The sequence below is a fragment of the Pempheris klunzingeri genome, chromosome 8 (assembly GCF_042242105.1).
Source record: "Pempheris klunzingeri isolate RE-2024b chromosome 8, fPemKlu1.hap1, whole genome shotgun sequence".
Lineage (NCBI taxonomy): Eukaryota > Metazoa > Chordata > Actinopteri > Acropomatiformes > Pempheridae > Pempheris > Pempheris klunzingeri.
The window spans coordinates 10,102,135-10,125,383 of NC_092019.1; the positions used below are offsets into that span (position 1 = coordinate 10,102,135).

Consider the following 23,249-nt stretch of genomic DNA (forward strand, 5'->3'; position numbering starts at 1 on the left):
TCAGTCCGTATCAGAATTTCTGGATACGGAAAGAAAAAAATACCTAAACTGAGAAGTTTTTATTATTAAATCTCTGATTATTATCCTTATTTCTGTCATTCTAAAACTATTCATTCTTTGCTTTTGCTCCAGTCTGATTTAAATGACGTGAAAATGATAACGTGACAACCTTTCCGGCAACTCTGATTTTACACAGCTCCTGACCTGAAAATGAACTTTATCATGTGAAACTATTCACACAGCAGTACAGTATGGCTGTCAGAAGAATTCGTGAATGTGCTGCAATTTGAAATTCATTTCCAGTTTCCCAGCTGCTGCACCGCAGGAGAGCTTTGTTCTGCCAGTGATGTCTTCCAACAAGGCAAGACATGAGAAAGCAGATCAAAGATGTGAGAAGAAAGAGGACACTGGTTCAAATCATATGTTTTTCTGATTCTGCCTCTGGCTTTCCTGCCTCTATCTGTTCTGTCTCTGCCTATTTTAATGCCTGTCTCTTATTTTCCCCCGTCTCTCCTCTTTGATAAGAGTCTCTCTGGGTGAAATCATGTCGTCTTGTGCACCAAGACTCTTGAAAGAAAAAAAAAAAAATCTAATCATTAAGATATTCATCACTTCCTACATTTTAATTTGCTTATGTTATCTTTGTTTTATTTTTCATTTCTTTACCAGTTTATGTTTTTTTCAGACCGACAGAGATTTGAAAACCAGTAGCCTGTGATGTAGTTTTATCTAACGAGATGTGAGTGATGTATAAGTACTACTCTCTACCCTCATCAATGTGTTCTCATGAAGCAACTGTAGGATTGAAAATCCAATGGGACTGATGCAGAGATGTAGAGAGCTCTGAGACAACTATCAGTGTGGTGTAAACAGATTTTTTTGTACCTTTTTTAGCCTCTCTGCAGCGGATCCAGAGCGAATGGCCTCCAGCATTGCCTCCCTGGCCAAGGCAGGGTTCATGGGGGCATTAGCACTTGGATGTGCAACAGTGCTAGGCTTAGCCTGGGGCAAGACAGGGGGAGGGGGTGGAGGTGCATTCATGGGTGCAGGTGGCGGCGGCGGCGGCGGAATAAAGACAGGAGGAGAAGTGCAAGTCAGAGAGGGAGGAGAGGGAGAGGAGGAGGGAGGGCCCACACTTCTCTCCACTTCAGAAGTCTTCCTGAACTTCTCAAGCTCATCAGCAGCCTCAGATTTGGTCTATGGGGCACAAAGGACAGAGACAAGGGTAACTCTAGACACATAAACATTGGTGGGAGGCCAGCTGCTCTCACATCTGTGGCCTAAGTGCATCTAACATCAGCCTCTGACAGCCACATAGAGAGATAGTCTTTAAATAAATCATTCTTTATTCTAAGCTTTCTGCCTTTTATGTTTTTCAGATTTCTGATTTTTCATCTTATTTGTTTTCGTAATTCCATTTAGTTGCTTAGTTTTAAATTATGCTATCCACCTCTTTTTTTTTCGAGACGCACAAAGTGTTTGAGTCTGATTTAGTCATGCAGCATTCCAGAGATTCCAGTTCTGGTAAGGAACCTCCAGAATAGAACCGCAGATGTTTCAGCAACAGACGCACGTTTTCTGCCCCTTTCATTCCACATGGGTCCTTACATGACAGCAAACCACAGCTCACAGTCCACACAGGGATGGAAATAGGCACTCATGCTTGCATAACTAGATTCCTGCACGGGTCTGTGAGCTACAAACTAGCTAACAATACAGATTAAGAGTTTAGAGAGATCCATCCTTCAAACATACTTCTTGTGCTAAGTGTAACAAGACTAACAGTTTACAGCCACGCTAGCGGCTCTGTGAAGCTGTACTAAATGCATGGCAACTGACCAAAAAGAAAGTAGATAGGAATTTGGTCATGAACATTAGTATTGGAAAAAATGTATTTTGGCACGATGGTGGCACTAGAAGAAAAATGAGGAGATCACTTAAGTTATTATGACTCATTCTCAGAAGACTTTGAATATCTGAACAAAACATCATCTCAATCCATCCAATGGTTGTCTTAGGTGTTTCTCAGTAAACCAAAAGTGTCAACTTCATTATGGCACTTGAAGAAAACTCACAGGATTAACAAAGGGATTAGGATCTGCCCTCTGGGGAGCATGAATGTCTGTACAAAATGAGCTAGCTTGACAATAAAGAAGAGTATTGTTAATTTGTGTTGAATTTATGCTTATTTGAGGAGAAATGTGGATAGTTGTAATTCAGGAAGGGTAAAGTGGAAGGTATTCAATTAATCACAGTGGGACTTCTTAGTGCCAGGTTTTATACTGACAGACATAGAGTTCGTTGCATAATAAACTAGGAGAATATTTTACCTTCCTCAGCCTTCCAGAGGTGCTCTGGGCTCTGATGGCAGCCAGAAGAGCAGACCTCTCATTCTCCTCATCAACATAAGTTGCTTTCTTCATGCTGCTGGGACCTGAAGTGGTTATCTAATTAAGAAAAAAAAGAAAAAGCGAAATTAAAATGCTTTTCTTGTCATCCAGCTGACATCATCATCACCACTTAGCTGAAATTGTGATATAAGAATATAGAGTATTTCTATTACTGGTAGTGGGGTTAATGCTACCCCATTTTTTCTTCCAATGGGCAGTATGACTGCTCTGTCCTACTCAGTCATCTATGTATTTTCACCTTCTTGAGCCTGTCCCTGCCTCCGCCTGTTTGGATCGCCACCATCAAGCTGCTGTGCAGAGACGTCTCTTTCTCAACCGATCTACAGATCACTGGTCTGAACTTTTTAACCGGCCCAAACACCGTCACCGCTGGAGGCCCAGGGATCACACCACTGTCTGATGCAGTGACAGGAGGTTGTGGTTTCGCATCAGGTGTTAGATGCGTGGCTGCCTTGGTCAAGTCCCTCGTATTCTGAAGACAAAGATGTGGGGTATTAAGTACACTGTGTAATTCACACTAACAGTTTTGCTGTAAAAAAAAAATCATTTATTTTCAAAGAGATTCATAACATGTTATATTTATAATACAGGTTTTACTCACACTTGTCTGGCCTTGAAATATGTTCTTGGAGGCTGTGGGTGGTTTGGCAGATGAGTGTCGAGGGCCGCTTTGCGCAGGACTGGGGTTTCTGGGTCGAACATGTTTAATAACATCATTACTGGCGGTCGTATTTATTTGGATGGGGCCACTAGATTGAATATGCTTCTTTGTGGTTGTTTCTGTTTCCAGTTTATTCGAGCTTCCTTTGGTGGATCCAACAGAACTTCTAAATCCTCCACTGTCCGATCTCATGTCTCCAAAGTCTCTCTGGCTATCTGATGCATACTCTGGGTAGCTCATAGACCTCTTGGGACCAGGACGGTTGGAATTAGAAGATTCATTCTCATTTTTATCTAATGAAGATGACTGAGAGGAATGGTGTGGATTCACTTGTATGGACCGACCTGATCTCTGGAAACTGATAGTCTGTGCTTTCAAAGAAGCAGAGGAGTCAGGTACGTTAGGGATGGAGTTGGGTTTTGTTGAAGTCTTTGGGGTGTATTTAGTGATGGCAGACGCCACGTATTGGCTTGAGGTTCGTCTGGATGGTTTGAGGAAGGACAGGTCTTTTTTTAAGTCTGGAAGGATAGGGAGGGGGAGGGCAGGTTTAATACTTGGCTGCTGAGCGTTTTTGGACACAATTTTGCTCTCTGACGCCAACCACTCCTCTTTTGCAACTTTGACATCTTTCACTGGTTCTTTAGCTTCTTCCTTAAGCATCTCTTTAGGCTGGATTCGCCCTTCAGGTTTATTCAGTGAAGTTTGTGTCGTTTTCAGAACCTCAGTGTTACTGGTCTTCAATGAAGTTTCTGAGATTGAACTGGGAATTATTTTCAGAGCATCTTTGCTGTCCTTAGCCTTATCAATGAGACCTTTATTGTGGGGAACAGCACTTTCTTGTCTCTCATTTGAGCTCCAAAAAGCTTTGGCTTTTCCAAGAAGCGGAGACCCCTCTCTGGAATTAAACCCTGACTCCGAGGAACCATCAACTCTGTTCTGGGAGATTGTTCCCATTGTCACCATGTTTCCTTGATCGTCAATCTTAATGGCACTGACAGTTAATGGGACAGCTGGCACTCCCGTAGCAGCATGCATGACAGAAGGTTTGGGAGGGATCACGGTAAAAGTTTTCAAACCGAAGCGTGATGTGACATTGCAAGTGATTTTACCATGTGAAGAGTTCAAGCTGGAGTTATTTTGGTAGACTTTGCGCATCTCTTCATCTCTCTCCGTAGACACAGATCTCTGACTGGTTGGTGGAAGAACAGGTTTCTTCTCTTGAGAAGACTGAGCATTAGTTTTCACAGGATTTGATTTGATCTCAGTGCTTTTGCTCCTGTTTTTCTGCACGTCAACATTAGATATCACTGGTGATGTTGTTCTTTGTTTATTCTCTTTAACATTTTTACTTTCAGTGACGCTCATCTCTGTAATTTTTGTCTCTAGTATCTTTTCTTTCTTTTTCTCTCCTGTGGACTTGTTCTCTTTTGACTTCCTATGTTGCTCAGGTTGCGATGGCTGCTTACTATTTGCACGGCTGCTATTGTCAGCGGTAGTACAAGCATTGTTGTTTTTGTTCTGTGGCTCCAGACTTGGCTCTTGAAAAAAGCCTGGACCTGTGATTAGATGGGGTAAGCAAGTGTCAATTTCAGTCAAATATACATAAAGTACATCAATTTCATATCATACCATATTGATACCGTTGAGCCTGAACAAATGGACATAAAATGTCCATTAAAAGCTCTAGTCTCAACTTCTGTATGATCTGCTGGACGTAGGCACAATGTGCTTCATACCTTTGCTGCCAGCTGACTCAGTCCTGGTTAGTGACTTTGCCTCATTTTCTACACTGTTGCGTTCATAGTCCTCCAGCACTTCATCTATGGCTGTGACTGGCACATCCATGTCCACTACAGACACCGGCACCTCATTACTGTCTGTGGACATGGTATAGGGAGTCTCCTTCGCAGAGACTATATTTATGTGGTCTGGAAAGGGGGAATGGATCAAGGGGTTAATACATAATGCTTTGCTAAAATTCACTAAGTTTGGAGCTGATGTGAAAAGTTTCAAACCTATCTTACATCAAACTGCAGATTTATAGGATTACCTACAGGTATATCACAAATGCAAACAGCCTGATAAAACACAACCATGAAGTGTAGAAGCGTTGTTATGATGGCCGAACTGAACTGTAGTATATATAGTGATATATAGAGGCATGTACACCTGGACTGCCAGGATGCCTCAATGAAAAAATATAAATCAAGTTTATGATTATGGATGTACTGTGGCCTAAGGCGTGTCCCCTCACCTGCAAGATCTGCTTCAAAATCTGCCAATGTCCGATGGAGCTGGGCTGTGAGCTCTTCATCTTCATAGTTGCCTTTTAACATGCCTGACTTTGCCTGTGGGCTGATGTCATTGTGCCTGAGGACAGCACATAAATATATTTGACAAAAGGACATCTCTTTCCACATACATATAAACATCCCCATAACATTTATAGTGCAAGAATAAGTGATCGCTCGATAGGGGCAGCCATAATATAGCACTCCCCATGACTCCAGTCACCCAGTCAACACCAAACAGCCGTTACAAACTGCTTATCTGTTGTTGCATCCAGCACTCTTCCCGTTACTAATCAGCAACAGAAACCAAAAGGCTATGTGCAGTTCAGTAGTAGTAGAAAGAAAACAAACGGCTAGCTTTAAATATTTTGTGCTTGTTCAAAGTTGAATTTTATTTTCATTGGAGCTTGCTGGCTTTGAAACATGTAGCTGTAAAGATATTATTACCACAGTTTAAACTTCCTTCACACTCTTCGTGGGTTCAACAGAGCTTTCTCATGAGTAACTGGCATATTAGCCATAACAAATTGCAACAAGAAGGCCAAACCAAATAGAATTTGTCTTCTAAGAGACTTGGAGAAGTCCTCTTTTCCTCAACGTTTCTGAGAAAACAGGGGTTATAGTGCTTTCCTGGAATACAGAGGAGCCAGCTGCATCAGGCCAGGGTTCCTGGATTCATAAAGTTTCTCTGAGAAAGAGCATCTATCCAGGAACCCTGGTCTGGGCACACTACCATACACATTTCACAACATCTTAAAAGGCGAAAAGTGATCTGGGGTAGCACTCATTTTTCACAAAGACCTTTGAATAAGGGCCTAGAACCATAACTATGAAAGCCCAGCACTAAAGATTGAGGGTCCTGGCTGCAACTCACATATAACACATGGCAGGAACTGCTCTAGGTCATTACTGCTGGCACAGTTAAAAACTATGGAGAGACTTCTATAGCTGTCTGAAACAGCGATGGTTCACTTTTAGGTGAAAATACGGGTGTGAAACTAAACTTGATTGCCAACTGCAAGAGTCTAACTAATAATTTTTCATGCAGGTGCTACTAATCAGTGGTTAAGTTGGCTCAAATCGACTGCAAGATGAATGGCACATGCGTTATCTTGCCTGCTAGGAAACCAAGCTCTATTAAAATGAATTTCAAAATAAAAGGTAACAGTAATGGTGAAGATTGAGGTGAAAGATGAGTAGGAGCTGGCAAAAACCAAATACTGGGAAGCAGAGGGCCAGATAAATGAATAAGTAAAGTAGACACTGAGGAGCCATTTGTATTCCCTTGAGGAAAATACGGATGTTTTAATGTGCCTCACCAACTTGAATGAGACTTTCATCATCCTGATGGCCACAAATTTGGTATGTATAAATATACAATACAACTTCATTCTACTCTCCTCTTTCTCTTGTTCCCTCCCACTTCCATTCTTCCTCTTTCTGTGATTTCCATGACTTCCTCTCTACCTGTGTCTTGAATCCCAGGTGGCACATCCCTCATCGCTGTCACTGGAGTTGTCCCGGACTGGTCCCAGCAATCTCTCTCCTCCAGCTACATTACTTCCATCCAGAGACAAACTCCCATCTGGCGATGTGGGTTGAGTATCAGATGGAGAGCTGACCATGCCTGAGTCCTCGCCTTCTGCCATGCCCTCAGAGGCGGCGTAACCCTGGTCGGGCAGGCTGCTGCCTCCACTGCTGCTGCCCAAGGACATGGTCTCCTCCTCGGGGGTTTCCATTTCTGGTTTCCGGCCACCGGCTGTGGTACTCCGCATGGAGTGGAGCCAAGCTGGGAAAGGGTATAGGAAGATTGCAACTTTAGTATTAGGTGTAATCATTGTCCTTTAAGACTCTTAGTTACTGTTAGAAGCAACTTCAACTTCCAAATTAAAGGGTTTCCAATGGCCTATGGTCGTGTATGGTGAAATTTAAGGGCCGAGAATTTGCTTGTGTTGGGGTAGAAAATTACATTTGTCAAAATTAGACAGCATAGAGGTTTCCGTTTTTTTTTGTTTTTTTTTACTCATGCCATGCATTAACTTCAAAAAGCATTCAGGCCCTATATATTTCTCTCAAATCCACAAGTCTTAAAAGTCTTCTAATACCTGGGAAAACACTGAGAAAAACAACACAACAAATCATGAGGACATTTGTTTGAAAAGAAGCACAGGATGCAGAGGGAGCATGAGGAGCAAAAGATGGAAGAAGAGGAAAAAAAATAGACTAAGTATTTATGTTAGTTTCAACATCCATTCTGACAACACACACACACACATACAAGAAAACACAAGCCAAATATACAAACACAAGCCTGGAGCAGAACCACTTGTGGCTTGATAAAACAGCTTTAATGATGTGTGGGTGGACTTACTGTAAACAAACCCTTTTAATTAGATTTTTAGTACTGTTTTAGGTTCCAGTGAAAGATAGTATTGCTTCATACCCTCTCATCTCCTTAGTACAGTCATGCTCTGGTCAGTCCTGTGGGTTTTGGAGAACTTATTTAGTCTTTCACTGATCTAATTGAACTTTAGGCCAAGAGAATAAAAATCAATGTACCATTTGTTAGATTTTCGGCAGCCCAGCCAGCATGTGCAGCACTGGGAACTCAATAGGGATTCTTAAGAATTAGTTTAACAGTGAGTGACCTTGTTTGCAATACCAGGTGTCTGAGTGTGTGCATGCATTTTGACGTGCATTGTGCAGCAATATCTCTCCTCTGTGTGTGTGTGTGTGCATGCGTGCGTGTGTGCGTGCGTGTGCGTGTGTGCATGTGTGTGTACTAGGCCTGTCAGTTTTGGGCCTGATCCTAATGGTGTGGAGAGAACAGTCAGTTCCAGGAGATGTGGTGATGACTCACAGGGCTGTCCTCCCAGCTCCTTCCCAGCAACAGCTTAGTCATGCCAGCAACAGCCACAATCATGCACACACACAAATATGCACAGACAAGTGCACATATACACACACACCGTCTTTCACTCTCTTATATTTACACACATACTGTATATGCAAGCATTACAAACCCACAAGTAAACATCCACACAGTTCTAAAACTTCCAACTCAATATGATCACAGGTACATGCTTCAGTTAAAACCAAGCAAAAGGTGTCCCAAGGCAATCAATACTGTGACATGTTACTTGTCAGAATCTAACCATGGCAATCCATGCACAATCCCAAACCAAAGTCCTTGAATCTTGATGCAGTCTTCAACTGTTTAATTGAAAAATGTCTTTAAAACATACAGTATATTGTGTTTTTCAATCACAACACAGATTGCCTTTACAGACAGGTCGTGTTCATGTAATCTGTTCAGCATCACAACACTACAGGCTCAGCAAGTACACATTCACTTACTAGGCTACACATTCGCACCATAATTCAATGGCTTTAAACTTGCAGAGGATAAATTACATTTCACATAAAAATTTAAATCAGATCTGCCTTGTACATTGCTGTAATCCTAGCCAAAATTAACCATCATCATCTCAAAAATGTTCTTCAATTCTTCTTATTTGATTTTTTTTTTAACCACAATAGCTGCATTTATATAGTACAGAACAAGTCATGATAAAAACAAGGGCTCCATTCCCTGAATACATTCACCACACACACAAAAAAGCTTTCTGCACTTTGCTGACCTGTGTAATAATATAGTGCACATGATTGTAAACAAGTTGTGCTCCACAACACAAAGCCAGGTTTCTTGTAGTTTTCCAGCCAAAGATCCAAGTGATATACTGCTGCTCTGGACTCCAAACAATTATCCTTCCATTTTCACATAGATGTCACAATAGAAAGGTTGTTCTGGACTACCTATCATTTAAAAACAAGCTGTGAAGCATTCATGCAACTATAAGCCTTCACAATAATCATAAAAAAAAGTTCTACAACAAACCACTGCATAGTGCCATTCTCTTTGTGGACTGAAAGGTACTCTCCTTGGGAAAAGGTCTTTTATTTCACACACTCAAAATACACGAGGCACCACTACCTAAAAGCAACATGCCATTGATAGATCACCCTGTCCATAATATTGCCAAAGGCAGCATGCATTCAGGTTTCAGATTTCTAAGCCAAGCCACAACACCAGACACAGAAAGAGAAACATACGCTGTCCAACTATTGATCTGCAGATATCACATCACCAAAATATTGGCTGTTAGATATCGCATGGCCTTGCCTCATAGCCTCATTTCAGCTTGTCATTCATCAATCACACTGAAACCGATACGTCCAGGGTTTAGCTCATCTGTTACTGTATAGTCTTCTGACCACATTCTGTGTGTCCACTTTTAACTCGGCTCTGATCTCATGCATAATCAATAACAGCCAGCGGATCAAACTGAAATGCAAAACCACCAACAGAATATACAAACATTTGTAAAAAAAGAGGAAAAAAAATCAAAGCAAATGTTCTATCCTTGGTAGTATCAAACCCAAGGACAGATGCAATTAGGTTGCTGCAAGATGGATCCTATGAGGCATTGTGACACCAAGTGAAAGCAAATAATAGAAATGAGACAATTAAAATCATGATAGCAATGAGACTTTGACAACAAATATAAGAGTGCAGAGGAAACAATAGACAATTTCAAAAGACTGAGAGGAGAGTGGTGAAGATCAGAGGGCGGTCCAGCAGAAATAACACAGGCCAAGGCGAGGAAAAGGCAACTGATGAAAAAGGTTTGGAGGACGAAGGAAGGGTCAAGCCAGGGAGAGACTTCAGGAGTGTTTGGAGCGCAGACGCACAGGCCCACAGCAGTACACTATAAAGGGTGTGGGGTGGGGGGGGTAAAGAAAAGAACAGATGAGACTTGAGATGGATATATCATGAACATTGCACTTGGCGGGGATGACAATGAACAGCATCCAGAGGAAAACCTAAAAGTAAGGAAAGAAATTGAGAACAACAAACAGTGCAATGAAAAAGGACAGTATTTTGGCTATGGAGCCTGGTCATGCAGAGAACACATAAAGAAATATAAGCTGGCCTACAAGCGGTTCAGCGTAAGTCAACAGTGTCTTCTATTATACTAATATATGGCCATGTGCTGTATAAATTCAACAAAAAAGGCACTCCAGTTGATTGGTGTTGACCCAAGCCCTGACCTTTTGGACCCATAAGAAATAACATGGCTCACAGGTTGACATTTATTGATAAGAAGCACCTTAATGTCACATGGACACGGTATCATTTAACAACTCAGCCGCCTGGGTGGCTGACGGAGAGATGGAAAGCATGTGAGGACAGTTGTGCAGTATTCACACACACACATACACACACAAGCACACAAAAAGGTTTGACTGTAAAGGATAGTTGCAAAAATACAAATTCTGATTGAGACAAATGAAATAAAAGTTAGAAAACCAGGAGAGCAGCCTCTAGGAAAGAAGAGACCAAGATGTAAGGGAAGGGAGAGGCAGTCCATCTGGAACCTACACTGGGGAGCAGCTTCCTCTGCCTCCATAAGACTCTGTGGGGAGTTGCTTTCTGTGGGCTCAATGGGAGGGGAGGACAGAGTAGGGGGTAAGACAAGCTCTGGTGGCTCCTGGATCGGGGAACGACGAGGTTTGAGTGGCGCTGGTCGATCAGTGATTCCTGTAGGAGAAACAGCATGCAGGCACCGTTTGTAAAAAAATAAGGAACATGACATAACGATCTGACTGAACAAGCAAACGTTCTTATCAAATTGAGAGTAGCACAGAAAATATTATGTAATCATCAAGATCGCTGTTTTTTATTTATTCTGGCAACATCTCAGCTTCTGTGTTTTCATGCTAGAGACTGCTGTTATTCACACAATGGCTTCTTTATCCTCGGATTTTCTGGTGATGAAGTTTGAGTTTCTGTGGGCAGAAATCGTTCCTTTGTCTACTGAGCCATAGAGGTTATCATGTAAAGTACTGTAAGCTACTCCAGTGTTTACAGTCCAGTAATTTCTTAGTTTTTATCATTGTTCCTGTAGAGTTTCACAGTTTACTTAACTAGGGCCCAACTGTGGCAACAAAGGTCTATAGAGTTTCTGCTAATGTTTCAAGAAAAGTGAAGAGTAAAAACGTCAGTAACAGTAAATGTGTGCCAGGAGGAAACTGTTGTTTTATTTCCTCCTTGCATACTCTGCCACCGAGGCTTTCAGTATTTCTAACATCTGTTTGCTATTCAGTTACTAACAAATACTTTTAAAATAAATTTAATACATTTCTGGGACTCAAAGTAATTATGACATTAATTCAATATATCATTTTTAAAATCCAAAATTGGCAGAAAAGGCAAAAACTTTCATGAACTACTTCAGTCAGAGGTAGAACAGCTGCAAAATGTTTCAGCGTCCCATGGCACATCCTACATCCTAACATTTCATCCCTATTTCATGCCAAAAATAGGTACAGATTGACTTAATGAAAATGTGGCTGCTAATGAAAGAGGAGGCAGTAAGAAAGGAACTAAAGAGTAGTTGAATACAGATGTGTAACATCTGCATATGGCTATGATACACAAAGCATGGGAGATGGGTGGACTGACAAATAAGACAAAGTCAGTCTGGATAACATATTGGACTGTGGGGGCAAAAGCGTGATTACTGTAAAACAGCACTGCTGAAACGTAGCTACCTAAATGTCCTTACATGGCTAGGGGTGCTGTCAATGTGCAACTTTATCTGTTTACTCTGTTGTCGAAAATAGGAACAACTGAAACAGCATGCAGAATTGAGATGATAAACATAACATAACCATCATAACCTTGATAGCCTCTGGAGCACACAGACACACACACACACACACACACAATGTTAATGGTAAGTGGTTAAATGGTCAAATCCTCTTTTCATGTCCATAAAACTCTAAAAATTACCCTGATGCTGATTCTTTTTTCCATCATAAATAAAATAAAGATCTCCATAAACACACACAGAAACTCACTGCACTGATGCCTGAGGGACTCCAATAAATAACAGTTTGACAGTCTCTCAAAAACAGTAGTACTATATCACTTTGTCAATATCAACCAGTGAAGGTTGTGTTGACTTCATATAAAGATTTACATTTTACCCTGACCTCTCTGCGTCGAGCTGAAGCCTTAGTGAAAAGAATATTTACGAATTGTTTTTTTTTTTCACAAAAATGCATCATGTACCTTTCTGTCATCTGCCTATAAAAACATAAGGGCACCACCCTATACTGTGCATGCAGGGGTGTAGTTGTCTAGCCCTAACATGTATACCAGCTATTCATTCACTGCTAAATACATACTCTTGACGTACAACGAAGTGCAGTCGTCAGGCTGCACGGAGGAACATCTAGTATATAGTCACTGAATGTCAAAAGTTAAAAAGTTGATGTTGAGCTTGTGCATAGGACAAAAAGCACTGGAGAGAATGTGGCTTTCAGAATAAAACTATTTACTACAAATCCCTCTAACTCACTGAATACTTTCGAACACATTGTAAAGGGAAAGCATGAAGACTGAAAATAGGGAAAGAGTCAAGGCAAAAGAGAACAGACAGTGCTGCACCGTCAGCAGTGTCAGGATAGAGAAAAAGACAAGTAGCTGGGTCTATAAATGTATTAATGATCCTGGTGCTGTCTGTTCTAGCCTGACTACAGCACTAACGTCCTCATGCTTCATTCTTTCGCTTGCTTTCATCTGCCTGTCCATCATTCTCCTTTCCTTAAACTCCCCAACCCCCAAGTCTCCTTGTTTCTACCGTGCTACGCTGTCATCCTGCTGCCAAAACCTTCCCATGCTCCTTTATCTGAACTCCACTCTGGTACCCTCACCTTTCTCATCCCTTTTCTGAGGTCTACAGCTATCACATCTATGCCCATGTCAGACAAGACACCCCTCTGCTGCACTCTCACTTTGCTATGGAGAAAGATCTGGGTTATATAAAGATCAATACGAGGCCAACTAAAGTTCACGTAGATCCCGTTTAAACCTATGATGGATATGTCTGTCTTTGTATCTGCCAGCTTTGAAGGTTTGTGTGTGTGGCTGCATGCATATAAAAGAGAGACAGAGAGAGAGACAGAGAATAATAAAGAAGGGGATAGAGAAATAGCCAAAAGAAAGATAAGAATGATGTGGGGGATTGATCAGCTCAGGCAAGAGACAAGGACCGTATTGTCTTATGGGCTATGATGGAAACCAGCTCCACTAGTTCCTGTACTTCAGCCATGACGTGCACACACACACAAACAGACACACACACACACACACATACACACAGGCTATGTGCGTCATTCTTGACAGTTTAAGTTTCAGACGTTGAACAGAGTGACAGTTCATTCCTGCAGGGCAGACATTGAGTCACTTTCTAACAGGTAGAAAACCTCTACAGGCACCTTCACATTGTCTCAGTTCATAACATACAGAGTGTTTTCAGTGATAAAAAAGCCAAGTTCATTTTCTCAGATGAATACAAATGTTTTGTGTACTTTGGTGTCAAAATGTGCTTTGCTTGTTGGTTTAAATCTAAATCTAATTCACAGAGTAATTGATGGAACTAAAACTAAAAATAATATACATCATAGCGATTTACAAATACAACAGGTGCATCTTATTACCTCAGGCATTTCATTGCCTGTGGTGCTGTGTCTCTTTTGTTATTGTAAATATCCTGAGCTGTCATTTGGCATAATTTATGTTGCTTATCTGTTGTTTATTTAAAAGTCTACTATTGTTGGTCTCTCTGTCTTTAATTTGTAAAGAAGAAGTCTGCCAACTGAAAGACGTTAAACAATTGCTAGAATAAAATAGGTGTTGTCATTTTTTTTCGCATGTTTAAAAATGAATTTAGGAGTACATTTTGAACTATTTTCTGTTATTTCTGAAGTCTGTGTCAGGTTTTTGAGTGCCTGTTATCATGTAATGTTATATATATTTACCCATTGCACTGTGTCTGTTGCTCTCAACTTCATCCAGTTTTAGATTTAGGGCCGACTCCATCTCCGACCTGGAGCTGCTGGCTGAGGTCGTCTCTTCACTTAATTCGGCAGCCTTGCTGCTGGCCTTTTCCGATTCCACCATCCTGCTGCTGGAGTTTTTTGTAGCAGGCTGGACCTGTGCAGACCCACTTACTGTGCTGCTGGAGAGTGTGCTGCAGTAGGAACCAGCCTGGTCAAGGTCAGCTTCTGAGTCATCGAGGCTGTGGCTCAGTTCAGAGCTGGAATCCTGGACAGCCAGGCTGTCGGTGGTGCTGCTGCTTGGGGTAGGGGAGCTGGGGGTTGGGGTGGCAGCGCACACAGGTGGAGGTTGTACTGATGTTTTCAAGGGTACTGGTTTTACTGGTTGTGTTACAGTGATCTCAGGGCTGGTGGTTGACTGTGCTGCCTTGGTACGGAAGGCTGGGGTAGGCATTTCTGTAGCTTGGATATCAGGGGTGGGAGAAGCAGTGGCTGAAGTGTCGTCAGAGCTTATGGTGATGGAAGCTGGGGTAGGAGGAGGGGCAGGGGCCTTTCTTTTCCTCTGTTGGCTTTCTGAGCCAAGGCCCATCTGATAGGAAATAAATAAAAGAAAAGGAGAGAGACAGTAGAAAGTTAATGTGAGCACTTTGTGCATGTGTGTGTGTGGTCTAACCATTAATCAGCCTGTCTACCAGGTCTGAAGTTTACTACTGAGTAATTAAATCGAGTGGAGTTCTGGCAGGCGTCTGAATCTTCAAATTCATCAGTGTGCCAACATTCCTTTTAACAACAGCAAGACATATTACATTTGGCAGTGATACGGTTAATTTGATGCAGTGGCATTGTGACAGTGCATAGTGATACTGTTTGTGTATTTCACTGGTCTTTTTTCTCTTATTCACCAACCATTATTCAAACTTAATGCTGTCTTCAGGGGGTGAAGTGACAGCCCAGTGACAGCTATTATTACAAAATTATGTAAAGTAATTATGTGTGTAAAAAAAAAAACTCATGTCAAGTTGTTCTTGTGTCTCCAACAGTTTGTCAGTTCACTCAAGCACAGTCATTGGCATGGTACAACTTCATTCACTTAGGCAAGAAATCACTGATACAGAAAAATGATATCATGTTATATTTGTCTCAAACTGAACAAGTGGCTCAACAAAACAACAATCTGCCAATTGATGTTTCATAACATTAATACTATGTTTTTCATAATTTTTCATAATGACTAACAAATCCAGACTAATAGGGGGCAGGGGTTTGAGATATAAGGTTGCAGGAAAGAATGGAGGAACGGGAGAGAGAGATAAAGTATAAGGTAAAACTGTGAATCATCGACAAACTCGTGACTAGAAAATTCTCTTTCTTATTGCACACGGAGATGAGACCATCCACACCCTCCTGTGCACTCTCGCACTCTCTGTGAAGTCAGTTTTCTAAGAATCAATTTTAAAGTGCTGTGGGCAGGTTTCAACAGTGCAGTTGTCCTTATTTCTAAAAAATCCCAATTACTGCTGCCGCGTTCAACTTTTCTTCACACTGAAACTCAACAGAGAACATGCCCAGAGTTGCATGTAGCGTTGCATCATGCAGCAGGACAAGGGAGAGATCAGGCCACCTTGCCTTTCTGCAGGCGAACTGAGTTCACACATGTGAACTCAATGAACTCACTGCATGGCATGCTATGGAAATCCAAATGGCCCCCCCATTGGTTGTCTTTCTCTTCCTCGGTCTCCCTCTTCGGCATTCATACATACATGAATACAGACATACCAGTGGATGTGGGCCAAAGTTGAACCTGAAATGGATGAGTGACTTGCCTATGAAGATAGATGTGAGTGTGAGCATGTGTGTGTGTGTGTGTGCGTGCGCGTTTGCGTGTGTGTGTGTGTGTGTGCATGTGCGCGCGTGTGTTTGTGGTGTGTGTGCTTGCTATGTTTATGTGTGTGTTCCCTGCAGAGTGAAACATAAGACTGCAGCCAAGCCCTGCTATGAAAGGAAAAGATCTGTGGCAGCAACACACATGCACATACACACATACTTTTCTGTGTGACTGTACAAGCACATACACAGTCTCACATATGCATACATGTGCACACACAAGAGAAGGAACAGTATATCTCATATCTCAGGCTGAGCTGGGGTGTATGGATTAGGGAGTTGTTAAGGGTTGCAGGGTTAAGTGTGCGTTGCTCTCATGGGCTTATTGGCGCCATGACTGGGAGAGCAGCATGTACTTAAGATTGTTAGAGACTGAAGCCAAGACTCAAGACTGTGTATTATACCACATTCAAGGTCACACTATACATTAAGTTAAACTGACTATGTAATATGATTATGAACACATTGTGTTTATGTGTGTAGTGTCCTGATGTTAAATTTGTAGCAGCTTTTTCTGAGTCGTGTTACACAGAGGAGAATAGCCGTATATTGTCAGGAAAGATGGTGTTATCATAAATAGAGAAAAGAAAACTCTTTTTCAAAATCTACCCATGTATTGCTGCAAGCCAGAGGCTGGATCTTAAAACTTTTGCTCATGTCTCAAGTCAACCTTGAAATCACAAGTCAAGTCACAACAAAGCAAAAGACAGCTAAAGTATCAAGTGGATTCTCAAGTCGTGACAGCGTAAGCACAGTGAAGTCATGTTGCATCAAATCACAGGCAGAAACAATGTCAAACGAAATCAATGCAAAGTTGCGTAATGAGTGATGAGTTCACTGCAGAGCAGTTCTTTAAAGCTGGCAGAGTGATAAAAAATCCATACATGTGAATCCACCGAGATGCTTAACACCTCTTTGCGTTCCCATTTACTGGTTTTGAAACTGATTAAACACATGGATTTTATTTGGGCAGACAATCTTACTGAGACAAAGATGAACATTCAAAAGTTCAGGTTTTTTATTATCACAAGGAACCAGATTGATGGATCATTTGCTGGTGTATTAAATATCTACAGAGCTCAAATAAGGCGAAGACCCTCAACACAATCAACAAGTCACCAGGAGTCCATATTTTTCTGATGAGTAAGAAAGGATGCAGGAGCTTCATCAGCCAACATCTTACTATCCGACTTCCTTGTTTCCCTGCCAATGTGATTTTGTTTGGTCTACAGTCACTCTACAAACAGGTTACAGCTTATCTTACAACTTAATTACAGCTTTCCTGTTCTCTGCTGTGTTTTTGCCTCACAAACGGTGCTTTACGGAGATAATCTCTGCTCTAAAAATGCTGCAGTTTTGTTTATCTTTTTCATTATGCAGACAAGGATAACTAAACTAAAAGGTAGAAGAGAAAATGAAACAAATATATTTCATTCTCATTGTTTTGGCCAATTTAACCGTTTAACACACAACATGCACACATCCTGAACACACAGTTTTTATCCACCAACATGGTTCTTTGAATAGACAATAGATTTTTTCTCTCTCCTTATTTGGTTTTATGAGGGCTCTGACTAAAGAATGAATGAGAAACAACACGACAAATGTGGAGATGGGTATATTTAAAGTGAATGCACCTTTTCATAAGAGCACATAGAAGGCCATGCCAGGACAGTCTGGTGTGTCCATTTAATTTTCCACTCTATGGTTTGAGAGGCGAAGGGCCCCATGTTGGAGCATGTTGATCAGATAGGGCCACCCATGGAGGCTTCAACCTGTTGCGTGACCATTCATCAGTTGTTTCGAAGGACTCTTGATGGGTGAGGGGCTTTGTGACGGAGCAAAACATTACAGCGCTAATGTGGAATGTGTGTATGTGTATGTGAGAGTATGTGTGTGTATGAGAGGGGGTTACACTGTATACGTGTGTGCTTGTGCATATCAACATGCATGACTGCATTCATATATGCATGTGTGTACGCAGATGTATGTATATGTATGTGCGTGCCAGAGATAATAATAGCGACTGAACTGTCTCAAGCTTGAGAGGGTACCGAGGTCATAAACATCTTAACAGTAAGCTGGAAGACAGTTAGCGTGTGTTAGGGATATTTCTTGTGTGTATGTTATGATGATCATGTGTCGGTGTGTGGGATGTATGGTGAAGAGTTTTATGTTAAAAGTCTTCACAATGTGTGTGTGAAAGGGGGGCATACAAGAGGCTAGCTAAGGATAAGGAGACACATGGCTGACCCAGTTCCATTGTCATTCACTTTGTCCTACTAACCCACTGAAATGTTTTCTTCCCCTTTTCTCTACATTTACAGTGATGTTCATATACACAGCGAGTTTTGGGTCAGAGATTAGCGTAACACACCTACAATAAATAAATAATGTGCTTTTGCTAATTTCAATTTTATAGGAAACACTTACACTATAGTATATTTAGCTATTAATGAAAATGCTGTTTAGCTATAGTAAAAATCTGTCAGATATTTTTCTAACTAAGTTAAAAAAGCTAAAGTTCTAACTCTTTAAGTGTCAGACAAATGACTTGTTATTAGGTTACATATATACTATTTATTTGCACAAAACACATGTACTTGAATTATTTACAGAGGTGTTGAAACTTCTACAGAAATTTACTGTTACAGGACATTCTGTGTACTCTGGAAGTCATAAAAGCAACAAAAGATAATCAGATTACCTTTATATGTGGTGTGTACAACAACGGGTACTCCCTGATTGCCTTATGATTATGATAATATATAATAATAATAATCTATAAATAATAATAATGACAACAACAGATCAATGATTACCTCCCTAAAACTGCAATATATAAATATCCACATGTTTAGAGAAATCCTAACTCAAACACACACACACACACACACACACACCTCCAACCACACAGCCACAAACTGTTTGAGACTGACACAAACACACATTCACTTAATTTGTTTGTCCCATCTGTCCTGGCTGATTTCATACATAAGATGTTTTGACAGCTTCAAGTGCAAACAGATCCTGTCCTACATAGGCAGCATGGCAGGGTGACGTGTGCCCCTATTCCAGGCCACTAACTCACACTTTCACAATCTTCAAGGTCAGTGCATAAGAATAGAAAGCTTACAGTGCCCACCTACAGTCATCACAACTACCAGACTAAGTAGACACACAGTATACAGGACATGTCGTACATTAATAAAAATAGTATTTATGTTGTCAGTAGGCATGTATGACAATGACAATTTCAATAACACCATACATGTAAGAGTAAATTAGGTAAGTGTTGATTGCAAAACAGAACTCAACTTTAAACTCACACCGCATAATAAAAAGACAACAAAAAACCTGTAAAATATCTTGTTTTCACATGTTAGAATGTTAAACCACCACTAATGACCAATCCTATACTTTAGTAATAGTTAGAATATCCAGGAAAACACAGGAAACAGGAAAAGACTAACACTAATCAGGACATAAAGTATTACATGAACATCTTTTTGTCAGTTACATCAAAGCCCTTTTGAAGGCATATGTAAAATGTGCATAAGCTTACTGGAGCCAGAGCACCTGCTGTTTTCAGCTGCAGCAGAAATTAACAAAAACAGCAGCTCTAAAGGAAGGATGAAGGATGAGGATAAGAGATGAACGGAGGAAGGGCTGCCTGTTTGCTTTGGCAGCACAAGCCTCCTTTATTCTTTGCTCCCAACTGATTCTGAAAACAAATGTTTTGTTCCCTCAGAATATGTGGAGAGATACAGTGGAGCCATGTGGCAAATGGGCAAACATCCTACTCTCCATCTTTCCAAACCTCTATTGACATTTCACCACAGGAACACCCAGGGTTACCTTCCTTCTTTCTGTCTTTGCACTGCTTTCCTACTTTTACAGTCCCTTGTTTTGCTCTCTTGTTCTCTCAAAGATTCTTATCTGAACAAGGCTGAGCCTATTTAACCACAAATAAAACCAATAACAGCGATAAAACCCAACAGCAGTGAGGCTGACCTCTGTTTTGTTAGTTGTAAAGTGGGAGGTGTATTCATTGGGCGAAGCTGTGACCAGTTGACAAAAGAGACAAAACAGAGGTTGTGCAGCAAAAGAAAAGCTGATATCAAGGGGGAACAAAAAATTATTGAAAGATACAAATGACGGATGGATAGCAAAACAAAGAAGAAAAAGAGAACAAGAATCCTTACAGGAATGCTCACTACTGAACAGATCCAGTAACAACTTGTGTTTTGTCTGGCTGATTGAACCAGAGCTGTGCATTAAAGCAGATTAAAGTTAGCTACCGTTGTAGGCAGCTACAGGACTGATGGATGGCTGTGAAAAACAAGCCTCCCTCAGCTGCCAACTCTCTATTTTTACAGAGTGACAGATCATCAGGAAGAAAAACGTAGCCAACTTGATCAATCAAGAAACCACACAGACACAGGCAGGAATGCAGCATGCACAAAAAACCAATTCATGCAACACAGAAAACTGTGAGGGCAGTTTTGGTTAGAGAGCTCTGACTGCCATATTTGACACACATGCACAGCTGAATACATACATCAGCACACACATCCAGACAGCCGTCTCAGGGACAATAAGATGTAGTTTAAACCAAACAGAAAGCATACAAAAAAAGAGAAATACAAAAATTATACTTCTGTCCCTTATGGCACTCCAAACTGTCATAATTAAGATCTGATCAGCAAACACTGAACAATATCATTGGAATTCTTTGTCAGATCTGGCAACTGGATTTCCCTTGAGAATTGAATCTCGTTTATTGGTGTTCTTTCAACTGTGAGACAGTCATCACATTTTAATTCCCACATCAGGGTTCACTTGTCTCAGCAAACAGATGTGATGTGAGTTATGACTTACTCCAAATGACTTTCTGTCCCCCTTTGGCTTGCTTGATTGGGTATATTATAAATCAATTTTTTAATGTCTTTCCAGGTTCTCATACATGCTCACCAAAAGTCCTGAGAAGTCCAGGGAGATTAGTTAGTTATTAGTCCACTGAGTAATGTAGGCAGAAACGTGAACGTGAAACTTGAATTTGCTTCTTTGTTTGGTGACAGGAGTTCAAAATAAAATATGGGAGCAGTGACAGAGCAATAAAAAAGACTATATATATTAGAGACTCAAAGACAGCATGCCTACTGCCAGTAATCAAATTACTCCTTCACCTTCTGCTCTTTAATGCTGCTTGTCCTCTGTTGAACTTTTCCCTAGTTGGGAAACCACTCTCACCTTTCGCAAGGTGAGAGTGGTGCCAACAAGATTTCATGCTGTACTGCATTTTGGAAACATGATCCCAGCGCTTATACATTGTTAATGTTGCACAATCCAAACACACACATGTAAAACCCTCATAATGACCTGATGTTACCTTTCTCAGCCTCTGCCTCTCTCTGTGACCCTCTAAATCACTCAGTTTCTCCCTTTTGCCCTTTATCCTTTCTCTAATTCTCTGCTTCAGTTGTTGTTGTTCTTTATTTTTCAGTCTTCCTGCACAAACAACACATGAGCACAAATGCACTTACTCAAGAAGCACCTTCTGTTAAAGAGCAGCGAAGCAGAAAGCTCAGAATTCCTCTGAACGCCTTTATCACAAGAGGCAATGTAGACATGGCTTCCTTTCCAAACCAAAATAACAGATTGCCTATCACTGATGGAGGAACCCCCCTTCTTGATCTCCCACCAAAAAGGACAAGGTTGTGTTTCTCTGAACTCAATGTTCCAAAACATAATTCAATTCAGTACTTCTCTCATACAGACAGACACAGATTGTTGATTGTAAAGCTTAAGAAAAATAACTGTAAACTTCTGACTCCGTGACGACAAAACATCTGATTCTCGAAGATGACTTTGCACTCTTCCTGGAATACTGTGCCATCTGTTTTAGTGCTGTCGCTTTTTCCCATTCCCTCTACTGTATGTAGCATCCTGTCTCTCAGACATCAAAAAGGTCAAAAATCAACTTTCATTACTACCAACAATAGCATACAATGCTGCTTATGGTAACTTGCTGTAAATGTACATTAAATATAAATTTAGCTTCAATTCTAATGTCACCTACATTAGAAATATTAATGTAAAGGGACATAGCATAGATACACAGAGGCTGTAAATCTTGCCCTAAAATGTGGTCCTAAATTCGACCAATATTTCCAAAGTTGACCATAAAGAGATTCTAACGTTGTCGATGATGTTAATCAAACTATGTTCCGACTATGATTTAAATGACCGCCCTTAGTGATCTCCAAAGGCTATTCGCAGCATTTAGCTTCATTAGAACAATCTCATCATCCTTATAGCTTATATTATGATGTCATTGTTCATCACTGTATCCTGTAAGTCACAAATGACCACCTAAGCTTGTTCGGCACAGAGGGAGGTCTATAATGAGGACAGTCATCATAAAAGCTGTCCTCAGATAACCTGCTATCATGTGCCTAATCTTCTTCCATCTTAAACACACACATACATGCACATATATAAAAGCAAACTGCACACTTGGTGATCAATTGTGTGTGAGTTCTGCCAGGCGAGCTGGCCCACTTCCAATGCATCCCCATGTTAACTGAACTAGATTTTAAAAGTATAGCATGACAGATGTTTTCAGTGGAACTTTGAAGATGATGTGCTCCTCTACTGATGAGCATTTCTCCTAGTGTAGCTTAATACTGCTTCCAGCAATTACACTGCCAAATTTTCAGTAAATGTGAAAGTACAACTTGGATTCTGATTGTGATGTGATTAGATTTGACAAGTACAATTGTTCCAAAGATCCAAGTCATGCAGAGCTCTTTAATGCCAATGCCTCTAAGAAACTATCCTGATAAGACTTGGCTGCTATGCCACCCTTCATGTCATGTCATGAAGCGAAATCCCTTCTAATCACGTTCACACAACAAACAAAGGCAAGGCTAATCTTTGAACACCTGACACCTCAGTCGTGTACTCAGGTGACACTGGCTAATCACATATAACTTCCTTATGAAAAAAAAACCCAAAAAAAACATTTGATCAATAATTTAAACTTTCAATCAATTTTCCTTTATCAATCAATCAATATGTTGACCAGTTAAA

At 40.8% G+C, this 23,249-nt stretch overlaps 1 protein-coding gene across 1 annotated transcript in view; it reads right to left on the reverse strand.

Moving 5' to 3' along the window:
* Positions 1-23,249, reverse strand: part of cobl (cordon-bleu WH2 repeat protein) — a 51,805-nt gene that overhangs the window by 1,858 nt on the left and 26,698 nt on the right. Inside the window, exons 10-18 of the mRNA XM_070834969.1 lie at positions 14,253-14,859; positions 10,807-10,965; positions 6,831-7,152; positions 5,327-5,442; positions 4,809-5,000; positions 3,013-4,628; positions 2,650-2,883; positions 2,331-2,447; positions 886-1,197 (exon numbers count right to left, since the gene is read on the reverse strand). Coding sequence (XP_070691070.1) covers positions 886-1,197; positions 2,331-2,447; positions 2,650-2,883; positions 3,013-4,628; positions 4,809-5,000; positions 5,327-5,442; positions 6,831-7,152; positions 10,807-10,965; positions 14,253-14,859 — 3,675 coding nt within the window. The remainder of the gene's footprint in view (positions 1-885; positions 1,198-2,330; positions 2,448-2,649; positions 2,884-3,012; positions 4,629-4,808; positions 5,001-5,326; positions 5,443-6,830; positions 7,153-10,806; positions 10,966-14,252; positions 14,860-23,249) is intronic.